The sequence below is a fragment of the Thrips palmi genome, unplaced genomic scaffold (genome assembly GCF_012932325.1).
Source record: "Thrips palmi isolate BJ-2018 unplaced genomic scaffold, TpBJ-2018v1 HiC_scaffold_7, whole genome shotgun sequence".
Taxonomy (NCBI): Eukaryota; Metazoa; Arthropoda; class Insecta; order Thysanoptera; family Thripidae; genus Thrips; species Thrips palmi.
Window position 1 is genome coordinate 6554739 of NW_023144634.1, and position 20899 is coordinate 6575637.

General features: G+C 58.6%; 1 protein-coding gene across 1 annotated transcript; it reads left to right on the forward strand.

The window, feature by feature from the left end:
- Window positions 1-25: 25 nt before the first annotated feature.
- On the forward strand, window positions 26-18638 carry LOC117652623 (vacuolar protein sorting-associated protein 13A-like). Its single transcript, XM_034397680.1, has 44 exons — window positions 26-179; window positions 2032-2208; window positions 2286-2393; window positions 2582-2880; window positions 2988-3193; window positions 3282-3989; window positions 4067-4285; window positions 4357-4469; window positions 4554-4762; window positions 4840-5433; window positions 5526-5661; window positions 5742-5987; window positions 6077-6219; window positions 6494-6833; window positions 6903-7263; window positions 7334-7699; window positions 7776-8139; window positions 8223-8490; window positions 8574-8858; window positions 8941-9114; window positions 9187-9340; window positions 9428-9952; window positions 10029-10128; window positions 10204-10358; window positions 10448-10692; window positions 10774-11050; window positions 11120-11271; window positions 11349-11551; window positions 11632-11749; window positions 11824-12091; window positions 12164-12327; window positions 12446-12922; window positions 13119-13388; window positions 13470-13682; window positions 13765-14115; window positions 14184-14705; window positions 14791-14990; window positions 15074-15269; window positions 15351-15512; window positions 15594-15714; window positions 15782-15905; window positions 15999-16211; window positions 16288-16414; window positions 16528-18638. The coding sequence occupies exons 2-44, from the start codon at window positions 2068-2070 to the stop codon at window positions 16666-16668; spliced, it is 10758 nt and encodes a 3585-aa protein (XP_034253571.1). The 5' UTR covers window positions 26-179; window positions 2032-2067; the 3' UTR covers window positions 16669-18638.
- Window positions 18639-20899: the final 2261 nt, after the last annotated feature.

Here is a 20899-nt window from a genome sequence, read left to right on the forward strand (position 1 = left end):
CAGTGTGGCCTACCCCATGCACGGGACGGGATCTGGAACCGCGCAGCGCTGAGTGCGTCCGTATCTGCAGGGGCTTCAGGGGCCATGGGGGCCATGGAGGCCTCGACGACGTTGACGGGGAGCTGCGGGCAGCGCAGCAGCACGCCGCAGCGCACGGGCTCGGCCCTGTCGTGAGATCGGTGAGTAACGATCTCAGGGAACATATGGTCGCGGCAACCCGCCCACCGCTTCGCCCACCCCGCCCAACCCGCGCCGCCCCGCCCCGCCCCGCCCCGCGGGGGCCGTCGCCCGTCACCTGACGTCAGAGACAGCCCGGCAGGACCGGGACAGCCTGTGCACGCCGACACACTCATTGACACACACGAGCGCACACACGCGCGACGGCCTGCGCGGCCAGGGCGACCACAACCCCTTCGCCATCAGCTGATTGCCGGGAGGTTAGGCCGACGGAGTGGCGGTGTGTTGCCTCCACTGTGTCACCGCGCGCGTTCGACGCCGAGGCCAAAGAGGACGCCGTTAAGGTCGGGCAGGACGTGCCCAGGGAGGGTGCCGGCTGTCAGCCTGGCCACACGTTGGCAGTGACAACGCTCGGCATTGACAGGTCAACGTGTTTGCAGGCCGTCCTCCCTTGGACGATCCGCGGGGGCTGCGGAACGGGACGCTGCGGGAGCAGAGATATTTTATGTCCCCAGCGCGCCGTCCGGAGTACACTGATTTTCAGCGCACTGCGCTTTGCACAGCCTAACACTCCGAGCCGTACCGCGACAGCAGTCAGGAGGGTCAAACTTTTGAAGTCTCACGGCTTGGTCGTGCCCGCCGACCCCATCCCGCTGTGTGTCGTCCCGGGAATTCACTTTGACGTGGCGGTGGAGGACGAGAGTCTGGAGGCGGGACACCGCGGCAGGTGGTCCCGTTCCAGTCCCAGGTCCCGGAGCGCGATTGGCTTGACGTTGCGCTGATCTTCCTTCCGGACATTTCGGCTGCGTTACCTCTGCGCGCCTCCCCGCTCCCTACGCCCCCCGCCCCGCTGGGTGCTGCGCCGCTGCGCCGCCGCCGCCGCTGCCGAGGCACGAAGTTTCCCGAACGCATCGATCCACCCTCGGCCGGCGTTCGGCCGTTCGGCCCCGCAGCGCCCCGCCCACGCCGCGCCACGCGCTTCCCCCACCCCCGCCCTGCCTCCGCGCCGCCCGCGCCGCCCGGGCGGAGTGGACTAGGACGGGGTGTTCGTCCGGAGCCCCGTGGGCCACCCCGTGGCTAGCGGCCCGGGCCAGCTGTTCTCAGAGCTCCCCCGTGGCCGATGAGTGGGAGCGGACCCATGGCTGCTCGGGTCGCTGGCCGCCCCAGCCCAGCCCCAGCTCCAGCCCCAGCTCCAGCTCCAGCCCAGCCCCAGCCCAGCCCCAGCTCCAGCCCCAGCTCCAGCCCCGCCCCCGCGCGGCCCGGGCGGTCCAGGGAGACGGCCGCTCGCCCAGTGCTCCCAGCCGACGGTGATGACGTCAACCCCTCCCCCCTTTCCCCCTCCCTCGGTCTCGCTGGAAAATGCGTTGCCAATTGCCCCTCCCCTCTCGCTCTCCAGACTATTGAACGCCCGTTGAACGCGCGAGGCCCGCGCACACTTTTCGAAGCAGATGTTGAACCAACGGGCCTCTCTCTTGCTTTGGACAGCAACAGGTGTCCTTGACAGTGTAGCACAGAGGGCATCGCACCTCGTTGCAGAACAAGAATTATGATCGCTCGGAAACATTTGACTGTTTCCGTACGCACCTCCACTCGCTGAAAGAAAGCGAAAGCGAACTCACAGTGTGATCGCGTATCGCACGCAAAGTAATTGCCATTTCTGGCAGCAATGACATCGTCTTATTCACCAATTAAATTGGCTCCGCGCGTTCCAATTTTCCACGGTGTTTTAACAGTGTAGGGGTCGGGAACGGCCGCGGTCTATGATCCTCGTGACCCCGTGGGGCGGGAAGCCACCACTGGGTCAGGCGGTGCGCAGCGAACATATGTTGTTGGAAGTGCTCTCTCTTGGCGCAGACTTGGGCGCGGGCCAGCCCGTGACACGCCGCCGCCATGTTCGAAGGCGTGGTCGCCGCCGTGCTCAACAGGTTCCTGGGCAAGTACGTCCAGGACCTGGACACCGAGAACCTCAACGTAGGCATCTTCGGCGGCGATGTGCAGCTCCACAACCTGCGCATTCGACCCGAGGCCCTTGTGAGTAAAACACTGAAAAAAGAGCAAAGAAAAAGTGCTTTGGCAGTCTGACGCCATGGAATCCTTGTCTGCCGCAGTACGAGCTCGACCTGCCGATCGAGGTGAAGCAGGGCACCATCGGCAGGGTGGCCCTCAACATCCCCTGGAGCGGACTCTACACTGAATCAGTCATCGTCACCATCGAGGTAGGCGACTGCAGTGGTCTAGCCCGTAATGGTAATGGTACGGCGGGTAGGCAACTGAGGCGTCACGCAGCGCGGGCGGGAGTTCGGGTTGCCTACCCGGTGCATCACAGGCGCTCCACCTCGAGCGCGCTTTTTCTTCGCCCGACTGGCGGGTGTTTGAACCTCGGTCCTTGTTCCTCGTCTCGCAGGATGTGTACGTGGTGGCCGGCCCCGTGCTGCAGGGGCCGTACAGCGCGGAGCGAGACAAGCGGCTGCGCCGCGCCGCCAAGAAGAAGCACCTGGACGCGGTGGACTCGAGCGACTGGCTGGGCATGCCCGACACGGGCTCCTTCCTCGAGAACCTCATCACCACCGTCATGAACAACCTGCAGGTGTTCATCCGCCACGTGCACATCCGCTACGAGGACACCATGATGCACCCCGACCCGGACGTCACCCTCACGTGCGGCATCTGCCTCTTCAACCTGTCCGTCGAGTTCACCAACAAGTAAGCCGTCAAACAAAGTCAATCATTAGAGTGTTGTCGGTAGCTTGAAGGTGGAGATATGCAACATGCAACTCGTCAAAGGTTGAAATAGCATGCTTTCTTTGCAGCAAGTGGAAGCCGTGCCCCAGCAGCCCGGGCGCCACGTCGGTGTACCAGCTGATCCGCATCGAGTCGTTCTCGGTGTACGTGAACAAGGACGGGCGGCCCATCGTGGGCGATTGCGACCCGGACCAGGTGCCCTTCAACGTGTGGCGCGAGGCCATGGAGCGCGGGCTCAAGACCTTCAACACGGGCGCCGACCCCCTCAAGTTCAGTGAGTGCTGATGGGGACTGCCTACACCATTTTTTATGCAGAAAAATGGGCTGCGTGTTACACTTGTTTTTGTTCTGTTTTTCCGCAGTCGTGCAGCCGGTGTCGGCCAAGGTGAAGGTGATCGTGAATCGCTCCAACGAGGTCCGCGTCCCCAAGCTGCTGGTGGACTTCGTGGTGGAGGACGTGTCCCTGCGGCTGAACCGCGACCAGTTCGTGTCGCTGCGCGGCCTGTGGGAGTCCCTGCAGCGCCAGCGCGTGGCGTGGCGCTTCCACGCGTCGCGGCCCGCGGGGCGCGTGCTGCCGGCCGGCACGCGGGGCACGCGCGCGTGGTGGCGGTACGCGTGCGAGGCCGTGCTGGAGCAGCGCGTGAGGCCCTACACCTGGAGCCGGGTGCGGCGCCACCGCGAGGCTTACGCGCGGTACCGCGACGCCTACGCCAAGGCCCTGCTGCAGCCCAACGACACGGAGCTGCGCCTCGACCTGCAGCAGCTGGAGGACCAGCTCGACGTGGTGGACATCCTGATCGCGCGCGAGCACGCCAAGCTGCTGCTGCACAAGGAGAACCCCGAGCGCGTGGCCGTGGGGCCGCGGCCGCCGTCGCGGTGGTCCAAGTGGTTCGCGGCGAGCGGCGGCGTCGGCGACGGCAGCCGCAGCCCGTCCCCGGAGCTGCAGGTCCGCGCCGAGCGCGCGCGGGGCCTCTGGGCGCAGCTCTCCGGCAGCGAGCGCGACCGCCTGTTCGAGGCCATCGGCTACGCGGAGGGATCCCAGCACCCAGACAAGCCCAGGCAGTACATTGGTGCGACACCATCAAATACAAACCAACATTTTAAAAAAAATGTTTTCAAAAATTGTAATAATACGTCCCCTTTGTAGAACACAAACTGAACGTGACGCTGGTTAACTGCTCCGTGAGCCTGCTCTCGGACACGGGCGAGGTGCTGGCCAGCCACCTGACGCACCTCCTCGTCAGTCTGGAGACGCGGCCCGCCGCCAACGCCTACAAGCTGTCCATGCGCGTGGAGAGCGCCGTCGTGGAGGGCGCCAGCCTGGAGCACCACCTCGTGCCGCTCGTCACCGCCAACGTTAACTCAGGTGCCAACTCGAGTCATGTTGAGGTTGTTGTTGGATCGTGTCCCAGTACTAACTGAGTGTTGGTGCGCCAGGTAACAACTACTCCAACTTCCTTGCCATCGACATCGAGAAGAACCCCTCCAAGACGGATGCCGACTTCGGGGTGTCCATCACCATGGAGCCCATGGAGATCGTCTACCATGAAGTGCGTTTCAGAATTTTTCACTCGCATGCACGAAGAAGTTCAAAACTCGAGAGAAACCCCAATGGTAACCATTTCCGTTTCCAGCATGCCGTGTCCGAGCTGCTCAGCTTCTGCTGCTCCAAGCCGAGGCCCCTCAGAGAGCTGTGCTCCGCGGCGGGGGCCTGGGCCAAGAAGGGCTTCGACACCGCGGCCGTCGTGTGCCGGCGCGCGCTCTCCCGGCGCAACACCTACTGCGTCAGCGTGGACGTCAGGGGGCCCTACATCGTGATCCCCGAGTCCGGCTCCATGCAGAAGTAAGTCTCGGGGCGACGCGGACACGCGCCATCAAGTTGCTGCAGTGTATTAAACGACTTGGCCCGGGTTGGCGCAGGGGTGGGCAGGTGCTGGTGCTGGACGCGGGCAGGGTGGTGGTGCGCACGGAGCTGCAGCCGCCCGGCGTCAGCCTGGAGGACGCCACGCAGATGGAGATGGAGGAGCGCCTGTACGACCGGCTGCACGTCGAGTGCTCCGAGACGCAGGTGCTGTTCTGCGACTCCGGCGACGAGTGGTGGGAGTCGCGCAAGATGCAGGACTCGGAGCTCCACCTGGTGCCCAAGGTGCGCGGCCAGGTCGTCTTCTCCAACAGCGTGCGCCCCGAGTACCGCCAGCTGGCGCGCCACAAGCTCACCGTGTCCGTGGCCAGCCTCAAGCTCAACCTGTCGGACCGGCGCATCGGGATGGCGCTCGACTTCCTGGAGAACCTCCCCGCGCCCACCTACCGCACCAGCGACCCGCCAGAGGCCGACCCGTTCGCCGCAGCGGACGGCGGCCAGGCCTTCCCGGACGACCGCGTGGCGCCCAGCCTCACCGGCAAGCAGCTCGCCCGCGTCAGGAGCGTGGTCACGCAGGCCGCCGTCAGGGCCGTGCGCGGCGTGGTCGCCGAGGACGCCGTCACGCCCAAGGTGGCCGCCCTCGAGGTGGACAAGTGAGTGTGTTGAGACCGAGAGGCGTGGCGAGGAGCAGGCAGTAAATAGAGGAACCCTGTACGCTGTGACGCTGTGCCATGTTCTTGCGCAGGAGCTTCGCGTCATCGGATCACAGTGACAGTGAGGAGATGGAGCTCTGGGCGCGGACCGTGGACCTGCCAGGATTCGACGACAACGTCTCGCCCCACAACGCCATCACCATGTTGTTGCGCTTTGCCATCGGGGAGGTGTGCATCCACTACGCGCTCATCACAGTAAAGTGACAATACAAAACAAAATTGTTTTAAATATTTTTTTTGTGACGCAGGTGGTGGTGAACCTGGCTCGGTCCAGCAACCGCGTGGACAAGCCATACCTCCTCCTGCGGCTGGGCAAGCTGTGCTGGGACTCGGCCCTCATGGAGTACGGCCCGGCCGTGCAGGCCAGCGTGGGGTCAGTGCAGCTGGTGGATCGTCTGCACGCCGCGCCGGCCGGCACCGGCCAGTACCTGGAGATGGTGTCCACGGCCTGCTCCAGCACCGACGACGACGCCTTCAACCTGCTGTACCGCAAGGTGCGCGGAGCGTCGAGTGCCACTTCCTGCCAGCCTCGGTGGCCTTGTCGGCGGACTCCCTCCACTCACCAACTCTGGCCTTCTTCTAGGTGCGCTCCAACTGCCCGGACTTCAAGTCGCACTTCCACAGCGTCGAGCAGTCCCTGGTCGTGGACGTGGCCACCGTCAACCTGGTCTTCCACCAAGAGGCCTTCATCACGCTCAACAAGTACCTGCAGTACATCGTCCACAAGTGAGTGTGGACGCGCCCGCCCATAAACTACGTGACCCGGCACTTTGCGAAAGGATGGGGCAGAAGAGACCGCCAGTGGGAGTCGAACCCACCCGGCCAGAGTCTTGTCAGACCTGGCCGTCGCCGGACACAGTTTACCCAACAACCGCAACCCGTAGCGCCTGATGGCCAGGTCACGTAGTTTACGAACAACCCCCAAACCGTCCAGCCATTCGCAATGACAGACCGATACAGTATAAATGATCTGAAAGTTTAATTTTTCATTTTGTCCCAGAGTACAAAGCCGAGACGCGCTGCTGGCGCGCGCGACGGCGGCGCTGGGCGACCTGAGACCGACCGTCTCCGCGGCGAGGGCCTACGTGAAGGCGCTGTGGAACAGCTCGGACGACCCGCCCATCCCGCAGGGCGCCACCAAGTTCAGCTACTCCACGAGGCTGGGCGAGGTGCACCTGCGGCTGTGCGACACGGACCTCGACTTCCTGGACTTGCGCGTCGCAGGCCTCGAGAGCGACTGCCTGTTCAAGGCCAACGAGCGCATGATTCTGCGGGTCAACCTCACCAGCATCACCTGCGAGGACCTGTCGGACATGACGCTGTACCACCGCGTCCTGCAGGTCAGCAAAGGACTTGACTGTTAGCATTGCAAACTCGAAAAGAATACTGACGCCGGTTCGAACGGCCAGGTGGACGACGACCGCGTGCTGGACCTCAAGTACGTCCGGCACGCCCCGCGGCTCTACCAGCACTCGGGGCTGGCGGACCGGGACGACGTCAAGTCGGACGGCAGCCTCAAGGTGAAGCTGGGCCGGCTGAGCGTGGTGCTGCTCTACAAGCTGGCCGTGGACCTGCAGCACTTCATCGAGCCGCTGATGCGGCCAGGGCTGGTGCCGCAGTGGCTGGCGCTGGCCGGCAGGCTGGCGGAGCGCGCGCTGGGCCGTCTGCGCACCTGGCCCACGCGCCTCCACGTGTCGCTGGACCTGCACATGCCCGCCCTGCTGCTGCCGCAGAAGTCCGCCTCGCCCAACCTCATCGTCGCCAACCTCGGTGAGCCCCTAGCACCGACCCAAGAGGGAAGTGTTCACGTCGGCTGGAATAACCGCTCTTTGTCGCGCAGGCGACCTCACGGTCGAGAACTTCTTCAAGGAGGTGGTGACGTCGAGCCCCGACGGCGGGCCCGCGGGCGGCGTCGTCATCGACAACGTGCTGGTGCGCCTGGACGCAGTGCAGCTCTCGCGTGCCGTAATGACCCTGGCCGGCGCGCTGCACATCCAGGAGCCCATCCTGGAACCGCTGTCGCTGCGCCTGGACATCAAGCGCTGCGTGGCCTCCACCGCCGCCATCGGCGTGTTCGGCGCGCACCCCGTGCTGCTGTACGACGTGAGCGGCGGCATGGACATGGTGCACGTCAACCTGGGCCAGCGCGACCTGGCCACGCTGCTGGCGGTGTGGGCCGACAACCTGGCCGAGGGGCGGATCTTCGGTGAGTAGACAAGGCGGGAAGATGTAAAGTGCAATGCGCGCTGAACTGGCCTTAACATCTGATGCCATTTGCGCAGATATGTACGATTCGTCGGCGTCGCCGCTGGACGCCTTGTCGCCGAGCCACCAGCACGCCGACAAGGACCAGAGCGACCACGCGGTGCGCAAGCTGCAGCAGTTCTTCGCGCAGAACGAGCAGGGCCGGCGCGAGTCCAGCGTGCGCCTCACCCTGGACGGCGTGCAGCTCGCCCTCTTCAGCGACGTGGACGAGGTGCTCAGCTCGCCCGTGCGCGACCTCAACCACGGCCTGTGCCGCCTGGAGCTGGGCGAGGCCTCCATCACGCTGGACACGTACACGGACCGCAGCCTGGAGCTGCGGACGTCCATGCTCACCTGCGTGCTGGAGGACATCCGTCCCGAGCGGCGGCCTGGCTTCACCAAGTACGTGCCGCGCTGGGAAACAAAATGAGGAAAACGGAATTAGTTGTGGAGTCACAAGTTTGGTAACTCGTCCTCAATCGCAGGATCTTCCACTCGCACGCGGGCTCGACGCAGCGTGACTGCGTGTCCATCTCGGTGTCGCAGCCCCCCATCGTGGACCTCACGTTTCGCCAGTCGCAGTCCGGCGACCGCAGCGTCGACATCCTGGTGGAGCAGACGCGGCTCAACCTCACCGTCAGCTTCCTGGCCTCCATGGCGCGCTTCCTGCTGGACGCCCTGCCCGGCGATGGCGAGCACCCCGCCGACGGCGGCTTCATCAACCAGGGCTACGTCGGTGACCTCAACGTGCACGTGAGTGTGCTCGACAGTGCCACATGGTGCCACACTGTAACCGCGGTAAAGTGCCCGCCTCCTCCAACCACGTCGTGTTGCAGCACAAGGGCGGCCAAGGCGGCCAGGGCGGCCAGGGTCAGGCCGCACAGAGGCCACCCAGCTCGGAGGACAGCACGAGCGGCTGCTTCTCGTCCAGGGCGTCGTGCGCCGGCGACCAGGCGGGGCTGGTGGTGTCGCTGCAGCTGCGCCGGCCCGAGGTGCTGCTGGCGTCAGAGGCCCACGAGCAGGGCCTCGGCCACGGCCTGCTGCTGCGCACCGAGATCACGCTGGACTACAACCGCCACGCCTACCGCGAGACGCTCAACTGCTCGCTGGCGAGCTTGCGCGTGAGTTTAGACACGACGGACCCATGATAAAAGACAACACAAAAATACTTTCAGAAAATACTGACTTGACTTGAATGGGCAGGTGCTCTCCCTTCCAAGTGGCGCCGGGCGGCGGCCGTGCCACCAGGTCCTGTTCCCGTGCGACATCGAGTTCACGAAGAGCTTCAAGACGGTGGAGGAGGGAGTCAAGGTGATCGCCGGCGTGAGCCCGGTCGACATACACTTGTGCGCCAGCTCCGTGCGGACAATCATGGAGGTCGGTCACAAACGGGAAAAATAATTAAATTTAACAAGTGGCAATGTGTGTCTGAACCGAGTCCTCGTGCAGGTGGTGGACGACGTGCACGCGGCGCTGCAGCCCGACGAGCCCGACCCCGCGCTGGCGGCCACCGCGGCCACCGCGGCCACGCAGAATGCCAGCGAGGCGGAGGACCTCTGGAGCGCCAAAAAGCTGCAGCCCTACGTCTTCCCGGACCCGTGCGGTGAGTGGCGGAGCGGCAAGCGGAGTGGCGCCACGGAGGGACCCGCAGCCTTGAGCGACCACACTCTCAACCCGAATGTCGTTGCAGACGGGCTGCTCTACACGGGGACGGGCGTGCAGGAGTACGTGCCCGAGTCCATGACGGTGACCGTGCCCAAGGTGCGCGTCGTGCTGGAGCTGGAGGCGGACATGAAGTGCACGCCGCTGGTGCTGGTGCGCGCGGCGGCCGAGACGCACGTCAAGGACTGGTCCACGCAGCTGCACCTGCGCACCGAGCTGCAGCTGCAGGCGTCCTACTTCAACGGCGACCTGGGCGCGTGGGAGCCGCTCGTGGAGCCCGTCGTCGAGGCCGAGAACGTGTTCCGGCCGTGGGAGCTGCAGGTGCGGCTGTTCCGCGCCAAGGCCTTCCCGATCAGCAGCCGCCTGGACTCGGTGACCGAGGGGGAGGGCGACGGCCCGCGCAGGGCCAGCAGCCGCAAGCGCAGCAACGCCAGCCAGCACCCGCAGCAGCCCGAGGACTCGCAGACCTCCGGCGAGGAGACCGAGCCGGAGCACAGCATGACCTTCATCAGGAGGCCGCGCTCCGACTGCGGCCAGGAGGGCCAGATCAAGGGTACGGACCAAAACCTTTTTTAAAGAAACGAATCGGAAATGAGCAGATACGCGATGACGGACCTGTGTGCTTGCAGAAACTATGAGCATGGCGAGCCACCCTGACGACTCGGACTCGGAAGACGAGGACGGCGTCATGGAAAAGCTGGCAGGGGCCATCGGCTACCTCTTCTCAGGGTAAGAAGCTTGCCTCAAAGCCGTCGACGAAAGGCAACGACGGAATGAGTATAAAATGTGCGGTGCAACCTCCAGGGACAGCAGCGAGGGCGAGGCGAGCGAGTCGGACGAGTCCAGCATCGCGGAGCCCTCCGGCGCCACGGAGGAGGCCTCCGAGATGGAGACGCCCAGCGCGGGCGGCAGCACCGTCATCGGCAACCAGGAGAGAGCCGTGTTCCTCACCAAGCACAGTGAGTGGGCCTTTGCCGCACGTCAGAAAGATAACCGCCTTGGAGACAACTGCCCTTGCAACTGCCTTAAATATTGCTCGGTTTTGCAGGTGACTCTGTGGACTCGGGCCTGGAGGCCGAGCCGGTCGAGCGGCACTCCAACTACCTGCTGGTGCAGGCCAAGGACCACTTGGAGCTGACCGCCACCCCGGCGGCGCTGCGGGTGCTGGACCGGCTGCGTGCCTCCTTCAACGTGGACCCCGTCAACAACAACCTGGGCTCGCCCTACCCGCCGCTCAGCCTCAACAACAACCTGGGGCTCGGCAGCACGGCCGTGCTCACCACCAAAGCTGAGGTACGCAGCGCGGCAGCGCGCCGACGGCACGGCGCCGACATGCAGGCGGGACTGTTCTAAAGGCCACCTTTCCGTCAACAGAAGGGCCCGGACGGCGCCGACAAGGTGCTGGCCAAGGCCCCCGACGATGAGTCCGACTCCCTCCCCGGCAGCCCCCACGCGTCGCCGCACCACCACAAGTACCTGGACTACGACATCAACCTGTACTCGGGTGACGGCGCCGAGGCCGACGTGTTCTACTGCGACGCGTCCCACCAGGACCAGGACCTGTTCTCCCCCGTCATGAAATTTCCGCCCGACACCATCAGCGACCTCTACAAGAAGATCACCGACCTACGCCTCACCGTCAATGTGGAAGGTCCGTGGGGGGCGCGGCGCCACAGCGAAGCCAGAGCTCGGTCCTTTACTTATCAGTATGTTTGTGCAGGGCTCGACCCCATCCAAGTGCTGTGCCCGCGACGGAGCTGCAGCAAGCTCCACGCGCTGCTGCCCGCGCGCAACAACATCCGCTACCACATCATGATGGACGTGGAGTCCACCAGCCAGTACCACAGAGTCACTCTCCGCTCGCCGCTGCAGGTCAGTCGGTTCGATTCCCGCCACCGGCGTCGCCCGTTTTCCTGACGTCATCATCACCGTTGATGCATTGCCGCCAGATCCGAAACGAGACCACGTTCTCCATCGGGCTCTACTACAAGAAGTCCGTGTTCGACGGGCTGGGCCTGTCGCACATCGGCGAGTCCACCAATCCGTTCGACGACTCCATCCTGTTCGTCAACCTGGAGCCGGACAAGGTGTGCGACGTGCCTCTGCACGTGGCCTACAACTGCAAAGTGCACTTCCACCCAGCCTACTACCCGTAAGTGCTCATCTTCAATTTAAAGAAAATCATGGGAGATGATTGAGGGATATTACTGCATAAAACGAATGTGCCGCCAGGTTCTCGGTGAGCGAGAGCGGCCTGTGGTGGAAGGACCTCGCTGCCGACATGAACACCGCCAAGGACTTCTTCTGTCCGCCCAAGGACGAGAAGGACCCGCAGGCGTTCTCCTGCAGGGTAAGTAGAGCACTCAGGACGGGGTAGTTGGTTGGTTCCCCCGCCTCACCGCCGAGTTGCCTTGCCTCCGCCAGGTGGTGTGCTCCGAAGGCGTGCACGTCAAGCAGACGTACCGCTCCATCCCCAACTACATGCTGCGCCTGCTGCCGCCGCTGCAGTTCTACAACGGGCTGCCCTTCGCCGTCGAGCTCAAGATCCCCGCCATCAGCTGGGAGCAGAGGGTGGAGGCTGGCGACCGCGTGTCGCAGTACTTCCTCAACCTGCAGAAGATGCACCGCGTCACCGTGGAGGTCCCCGCCTACCTGGGCCTGGCCTGGTCCGGCTCCTTCAACCTCACGCCAGGTACGCGGGCTGCACATCCCTCGGCTCCCTGACGACCCCGGATACTGCCTGACACTGACCTTGTCGTTGCAGACCTGGAGGAGAAGACCATCACCATGACCACAGAGCAGGACACGGAGGGCGGCAACAAGCAGCTGGGCCTGACGGTGCGGGTGGACCGGTCCGGCACCTGCGTGGCGTACCTGCACGCCCCCTTCTGGATCATCAACAAGACCGGCCTGCCCCTGCAGCTCAGAGTGAGTCAACAGCGACAGCCTTGGCGACAGCCACGGCCGAGCGTTCAAAGCTTCAGCCTCAGAGTGCAGCTTGGAAAGGAATTGGCCAAGTTGAAGAGACGCGCATGTTTGCTTGCAGGGCTCCCTGTCCGACGTGGTGTACGACGTGACCGGCGAGGAGGCCTTGCTGTTCAGCTTCAGGAAGATCCGGCGGCGCTGCGTGCGGCTGCGCGCCTACCACTCCTCCTGGTCCTCGGCCTTCTCGCTGGACACGGTGGACACCAACGGGCTGGTGGTGTGCCGGGACCGCGAGCGGCGGCGCCACTACCGCATCCTTCTGTCGGTGCAGCTGTCGTCGGCGTGCCCGCAGCTCACCAAGATCGTCACGCTGCTGCCCAACCTCATCGTGTACAACCGCTGCAAGAGGCCGCTGCGCTTCATGGAGGAGAACGAGCGCGCCGACCTGTGGATCGACCTGGCGCCCGACAAGTGCCAGCCCTTCTGGCCCGTCACCGACTCCATGCGCATGTTCGTCAAGTTCCGCGACAGCAAGCTCGTGTCGCAGCACTTCCCCGTCACGCAGACGCACACCACCGTACTGCGCATGGACCGCGGGGTGAGTGGCAGAGTGTGGGTTGAAACGTTGAAACGTTGCGAACGCACCCCGCGGAGCGCCTGCGGTGGCGAGGGTAGGCCGCCGGCCCGCACGTCTGTTGCGCGGGCCGGCGGCCTACCCTCGCTGCCACAGGCGCTCCCGCCCGGCCCGGCGCGGCCCGGCGGCGACCTTGACTTGACCTTGCTCCCTGCCGCAGACGGGGCTGGTGGTGGACGTGTCCGGTGGCGGGGACATGCCGTTCGCCGTGGTGTTCCGCGGCTACGCCGAGGGCGACGCGCCGCTGCGCGTCGACAACCTGTGCGAGGACCTGTTCCTCAAGGTGCACCAGCAGGACCTGGGCCAGGTGGCGCTGCTCAGCCCCTACCAGTCCATGCTGTACACGTGGGACGACCCGTCCAAGGAGCGCTGCCTGCTTTGGAACGTGTACAACAAGAAGAGCAAGGGCTTCGTCGCCGACTTCTGGAAGGTGAGGCGCGGCTGCCGAGGCCGAAGGGGGCCGAACCGCGTACCACCCCGACAGCTTCCTAACGGCCTACTCGTGTCGCAGGACGGCTACGGCCAGGAACGCGTGTGCTTCCACTCGGTGCGGCAGCCGCCCGGGGCGGGCACCGCGACGAGCGCCACGGCCGCCAGCGCCGCGCCCACCGTCACGTCCAAGCTGTCGGCGGGGCTCAAGCTGCTGGCCCCCAAGGCCCCCAAGCAGGACGGCGGCTCCTCCAGCAGCGACGACACGGAGTCCGACGACCTGCTGCGGTCGCAGGTAAGTCTGCTTGCGCGCCTTCCTCGTCCCGGCTGGCGAGGCTGCCGTGCCGGTCTAACGCTCTGCCTTCCTGAACCCGCAGCAGCTGAAGCGCACGCGACGCGACAAGGTGGTGGTGTACTGGGTGAGCTACCTGGAGGGCCACCAGCGGGTGCTGCTCTTCACGCAGGACGAGCGCGTGTCGCTCAACGCCAGGCGCCGCATCCAGTCCGAGCGGTCGCACCTCGAGGCCTTCGTGTCCTTGGCCGGGGTGGGCCTGTCGCTCACCACGACCGGCGGCGAGCTCGCGTACCTCAGCCTGGCCGACTCGGCCGCCGTGTGGGAGGTGTGCGTGGCGCACCGCTGGAAGCCGCTGAGCGTCGAGCTGGCGTCCTGGATCGAGGACAAGTGGCGCCACGACCACAAGCGTGCCCAGATGAAGGACTTCGTGCACGTAAGTAGGTCCCTAGGCCCCGCCTCGCGTAGCCCCATGTCGACTTCACCGCGCGTTTCCGTGTCCAGGTCGACTTCGAGAAGATGTACATGACCAAGCCGTTCTACGGCGAGCTGCGGCGGCGGTACAACCCGGCGCTGTGGCTGCAGGTGCGGCGTTCGGAACACCTCACGTACTGCCGCGCCAGCGTGCACCGACTGCAGCTCGACAACCAACTGCCGCGTGCACACTTCCCCACCGTGTTGTGCCCCGCGCCGGCGGCGGGCTCGGGCTCGGCCGGCCCCGGCAGCAACCCCCACGCCGCGCGCCACGCCGCGCGCCGCGGCCTGCTCAAGCCCTGCCTGGACCTGCTAGTGCTCAAGCGCGCGCGCCCCGCCTTCAACCAGGACGTGTACAAGTACGTCAAGGTGCTAGTGCAGGAGTTCTGCATCAACCTGGAGCGCGACTTCCTGGACGCGCTGCTGGAGCTGCCGTCGTGCACGTCCGAGGGCGCCAGCGCCACCACCACCTACGATGAGCAACACCGCCTGCTGGAGGGGCTGCGGCAGGACGTCGCGCTCAGCTACCTCCCCGTGCACTTCGTCGGGCTGGTGAGTTTCCACCGACCTGCGCTGGTCGCGTGTAGTGTAGTGACGCCCTGCTGACGCGCCTCCCCTTTCCGCCTTCCCGTTGCAGAAGCTCAAGGAAGACATGCCCAAGCCCGTCATCGAGTGCGTGCACTTGTCCCCCATCCGCCTCCGCCTCAGCATGTTCCACCGCGGCTCGGCGCGCCCCGCGCCGTGCACCAAGACCCTGCTGGGCAAGCGGCCCACCCTGGACTACGTGTTCAACGCCCTGGTGCCCTCCATGACCGAGATCAAGAACGTCCGGCTCAAGTAAGTGATCTGGCCGCCGACCCGGCGCCGTGCCTTGGTGTCTCGGCCACCACCTTGACGGATGGATGGCCTGCTCTGTGCAGGATGCCGTACTTCGAGCGCAAGGGGCTGCAGTCGACGCGCAAGGACCTGGAGTGGGACGTGCGGCGCCACTACTACACGCAGCTCATCCAGCAGGTGCACGTCATGGTGCTGGGGCTGGACGTGCTGGGCAACCCATACGGCCTCGTCAGCGACTTCACCGACGGCTTCGGCGAGTTCTTCTACGAGCCTTGCACGGTGAGTCAGTCGGTTCTCCTTGCAGTGCCCCAGTGCGTGTTGCCGGCTTGGCGTCGTCCTCATGGCCTTCTACTCTGGCAGGGCACCATCGAGTCTCCCGACGAGTTCGCCGAGGACCTGGCCCGGGCGGCGCAGGCGCTGCTGGGCAACCTGACCGGCGCGGAGGCCAGCGGGCTGTCCATGCTCGCGCCCTCCCTCGGCGCCGTGCTCTCCAGCCTCACCTTCGAGGACGAGTACAAGAAGGTAAGGGTCGTGGGTTCACGCTTTCGACCCGAAAACCGACCCCAAATCCGACCCTTTCCCACACACGGCCTCTCGTTGCAGAAGCGGCGGCTGTGCCTGCAGCAGTCGACGGACCTGCCCGAGCTGGCCAGGACCGCCAGCAAGACGTTCTCCATGGGAGTCCTTATGGGGATGTCCGGCGTCGTCCTGAAGCCCTCTCTCGGTAAGCAAGAAGCCATTTCTCAAGCTACTCTGCTTCTACAAGGTACTGCAACCAAGCTCTGTTCCAGGCGTGCCCCAGGAGGGCGTGGAAGGGTTCTTCCGCGGCACGGGCAAAGGCTTCATGGGACTTATGAGCAAGCCGGGCGGCGGAGTGGTGGACTGCATCGCCATGGCGCACGACGGCATAAGGAGGTACAGTGTACATTCGCCGACCAAAGTAGCTTTTAGAGAGGATGGAGAGGAAAGATGTGAACTGTCCGGCCTGCGCCGCCTGCGCATCCGCAGGGCCGCCGAGCTGGGCGAGGACATCGTGATGCGCGCCAGGCTGCCCCGCCACCTCAACCCTTTCCAAGGCCTGCGACCCTTCTCCGTGTACGAGGCCACCGGGCAGCAGGTCCTCCACACTCTGAGCCGCGGCCACTACGTGGACTCAGACCTGTACTGGGCTCACACGGCACTGAGCGCCGACGGCAAGGCCATCCTGCTCGTCACCCTTCAGTACGTACAATCTCATGGATTCACTTCCGATGTCCTTTCCAGACTTTCCCTCTTAATGCCGGGGTTTCATCCACAGGCATGTTTTCCTGCTGGAGCGATGCCGGCAGTGGGGACCTAACGAGGTAGAGTGGTCTGTGAGAGTCGATGACGTCATGGAAGTGCCCAAGCTTGAAGGGAACAAACTCATCTTCAAAGTGCGGCAGGTGAGATGGGAACAAGTTGAAAATTCGTCCTACAGGACAGTCAGTCTAAATTTAATGTCGGTCAAAAACGCTCGAGGACTTGCTCGAGGATTTAAAATGGTTTCTCGTTACAGGACGATACGTTCTCTGCATTCTCTGGAGAAGAGCGGAGTATAACCAGTGAAGATTCGACTACCTTGGCTTGGGTCAGAGATAAAGTTGAAGCAGTTCTTGTATTAAATATGGAAGACAAACCGGTGCCTGCCAACTCCTAAATGTATATTCGTGTGCTACAATCAGTGCTTTAGGTTTTTTAAAAGGGTAGAATGAAATAAGCTGAAAATATCACAAGAAAGTGTAATTTTAATTGTACAATTGAATTATCATCAATTTTCCTTCCTTTCCCCCAATTTGATGCTTGTAAATATGTGTATTTATTACTAATCCCTTTTCAAATTTGAAAAAAAAATAATTGTAACTGGCTTAAAAATGCAGCACAGTACACTTTTGACTTTTCTTGATCTTGGCCTAAATCATCAATCTACCTTCATAGGTGTTTTATTTTTCTTTTAAAAAGAAAAAGACATATGACATTAGCTTAACATTGCTCTGAAAATCCAACATGATTACTATGTAATTAGTTGGTTTTTCTATCATATCATGCCCTGATTGTCTTTCAGTCCTGGGTTCTTGGATTGAAACACTTAGAAAAGGGCTCAACATTAAAACTGAGCCACAAATTTTTAGTTTGATTTCTTTCAATGTTTCTAGTGGTTTCTACGCAGCTAATGAATGTTTTAGGTCTTCGAGTGCGATACATCTGCATGTTTCTGTCTTTTCAATGCAACAGCTTCAGAAAAATGTGTACGCAAGAGCCAAGCGAGCGAATAAGAACTTGCTCTGGTTGGCAATCAACCTTAAGTATGGTAGACAATACTTGGTGGTAAAGAATGAAGGTCTTTGAACAGAAGTATGCCATATAATATTAATACAAATTTAAAATAATCAGTTAATTTTATTACATTGGGAATGGATTGGGAAATTGGAGAAGTGTAGACTGGGATTTGGTGGAAAAGTTGCACGCAAGAAGATCATTGTTTCAACTGAGTCAGCACCTTATAAAAGAACAATTGTTTTTATTTTTTTAATGATTACCCTGTAAATGCACACTGATGATTTGTGAAGATATCTGAGTGTTCATCTATTTTCAAAGTGAAGATATGCGAATGACCAAGAGCCAGAAGCTTGTTTCTTTTAAAAAATAATAGTTAAATGGTTTTTTAAGTTATCCATGAACAAAGGAAATTTGTGCAGTTTCAAATGCAGTGACAGTTGTCATGAAAAAAGTTGTGATAATATTTGTAAGGCTGAGAGACTATTTTCCAGCACATTCAAATTCTACAACTTGGTCTTACATTAAGTCACTCAAGTTGATGGATCAAAATACCCTTTTAGTCTCTTTAAAAAATTAAAAGACTCTTATATATAAATAGCTTTAATAATCATGAGGAAGGCAGTGCTTCAAGAACAGAGACAGCTTAACAATAGTCAATTGCATTATTATTACTCAAGTGGCCAATCAGGTCCACCTCATAATTCCAAAAGATTGGATTACATCAGATTCAGAATGAGCATAGCAGCACTGCAACATGAATTGATGGCAATGGTTCTTCTCAGTCCAAGCAGAAGTTACAGATAAAAGCAACCGATTCCCAATATGTAGTCAGCAGAATAATTTAAGCATGAACTGAAGTGCATTGCCTCTCGGGCAGTGCTTCACATTATTACTTAAGGCTGTTATTTGTGGAGGAGTCCATGAGTCAATTGAATAAGCAGGCATCCCTCTCCACAAGTTGGATAGATGAGCTAGCATTCACCATTGAATGCCATATTTCAAAAAGATTACTATTTCAAATGTAACTTCTTTGTTGGAATATATAAGGTGATTGATTACATAAAAAGTGGAGATGTGGATAGGCAACTTGAATATTTGTGACTTTAAGTTGATGCCTCAATCGATGTAATGAATTCAAAATAAGAATTGCTTACTTGAAGTATGCTGGTATAGGATGTGTAAAGATATGTCTGTATTTTTGTGCTTCAATGAAAATAACAATGTGCTTTCAAGGGACTTTTTGGCTTATGGATTGTTAAAGATAAATAAGTGTAAATTCATATATGTGTATACTTTATTCTTTAAATGAACAGAGCTGTGCTGCTGACTTAGAACAAAGAAATACATTTTGAAAAGAAAACTGATTGGATTTGTTTCTTAAGCCACAAGGCCTATAAAGAAATCAAATAACACATGTACATGAAAACAGTTGAATGCATTCACAACTGCCACCTACAGATAGCATACCATTTATGCAAACCATAGATTGGCTCACAGAAAACATTTATTGGGTATAAATGGTTTTATATATTTTCTCCCACCTGACAGCAATTGCTGTAGTAGGTACATAAACATCTTCTAGAGAGTCGAAAGAAAGGCTTTAAAGGCACACAAAAATGTTCCCTTGTAGGATCACTCATAATCACAACCAGATACAAGTTTAACTCAGCGTTGGGCATTCTACAACTCACAAGGGTTCTGATCTGCCATTTTGACAAATAAAAGCTCAAGCTTTGGTACACTTGACCTAAAAGTTCTTCTTAGATATGAACCCATCGGACCTGCCGAAGAAGAAACCAGCTAACATCAGCATCCTTATCTCTCTACATATAAGACCAACAAGTCACAAAGAGTTTTAGTATACCTTGAAGGTGGCTCCACTTCACCTCTTCACTTTGACAGAAGTCCTCCAGGATGTGAACAAGACCCCTTGGGGCCAATGATGTTTGGAAGGTTGAGCCAGCACTAGTGGAACAAAATGTAGCTTCAAAATTGGGTGTTACCAGTTTCACAAACTGATTGACAACTTCCAAGCAAATACAAAATTGATCCTACCTCTGATCAGCAGCGTAAGGATCAACCACAACCAAATCGGAGTAGCCCCTGCAAGTCAAACATTGATTAAGAATCCCATCACACTAGATTTTCCTGCTGCAATAAAAACATTTTTAAGTCATAATCTAGTGATATTAAAGACAAAAAGTCAAGTAAAATTGTGAAGTAAATTATTGAGTGTCTGAATGAAGACTTGAAGTTCAAGCATATCCATGTATGTGTTGTGGCTAACTTAAGACTAAGTTTGGGTAAGATAGCTGAAAAAAAGGCCTACTCAATAGTCTTGTAGACAGATTTAAAACTAAATAAATAAAAATGAAATAACACCAGGAATATAGAGAACAAACATGTGTTTTCCATGCTTCATAGGAAGTTGCACAGAATGTCCTAGCAAGTCAAATAAGGGGGAAACAAAGAACGCACAGTGGATACAATAACCGAACTTGGAATAACTTAAAACTAAAAGGAAAACACAATTGCTTTAGCCTTCAAGCTGCATACAGCAGAGAAGATGATCATGCAGCCATCATTAGGAAAAGGAAAGTCTTTTTGCCTTTCAGTAAGTCAGCATGTGTTTTCATTCCTTGCAATTCAACAAGAAGTTGTTTTTTAACTGTAATATGCCCACAAGTGATGACTGGATGATCAACACACCACCAACCCATTTCCATATTGAGTTGAGACTTTCCATTAACTCTTTGTCTTATTTTGTATTGAAAACAGACGACAATAGACGAAACAGACGGAAATAGACGACCGTTTTGAGACATGTTAGGTATGAAACAGCTTGTAAGTTGGGTAGGTGTGAGAAAAGTCTTATGGTGGACTCAAGGTGAATGTAAGGAACTAGAAAGGAGGGTGAAATGTGGTGATGTCTTGGTTCATGAAAGCAAACAGACGAGGAAAAAGGATTCCTGTAAGCTTAGTTGTTGTTGGCGGGTTAAAAGAGCAACTAATGTCCAATCTGAAAAACGTTTGCAAATAATTGAAGTCATCAATGATCTTGACAGATTCAATAGACCCCGATGGAGGTGAAAACAACTGGTAAAACCAAAGAAACAAGTTCAATCCAACACTATCTAAAATCGTTCCAATGGAAACATAACACGTCTCTCCCATTTCCCCTTCCTTTATAATAGGTAAATAATTTAGGATTTTCTTTAAATGTACTCACCATGAATGACGCATCATCCACAACCCACCACTGCTGAAAATTGGACTGGTTTCGCTCGATCAGCAAAGTAAAATGATCTCGTATCATGAAGGGCTAAAATGTATAGGAAAGAAGATGTGCCTTGTCTATTTCCAAATTAATGAAAATTCAAAGCTGCTCACACATTGATTTACAATACTGATCTGAATCATGTAAAAGGACCACCACAAAGAACTAGATGGTCAGAAAGTGAGATCAGCTGGAGAATCACTTTCATTGATATCACAAAGTTATGAAGTTAGTATTGTAGTTTGATGTGTGGCAAGACAGAGAAAAGGCACTATCTTCAAGACAAATAAATGTGTTTAGACACTTTTAGACTTCATTGCACGCTGCAGTTTTT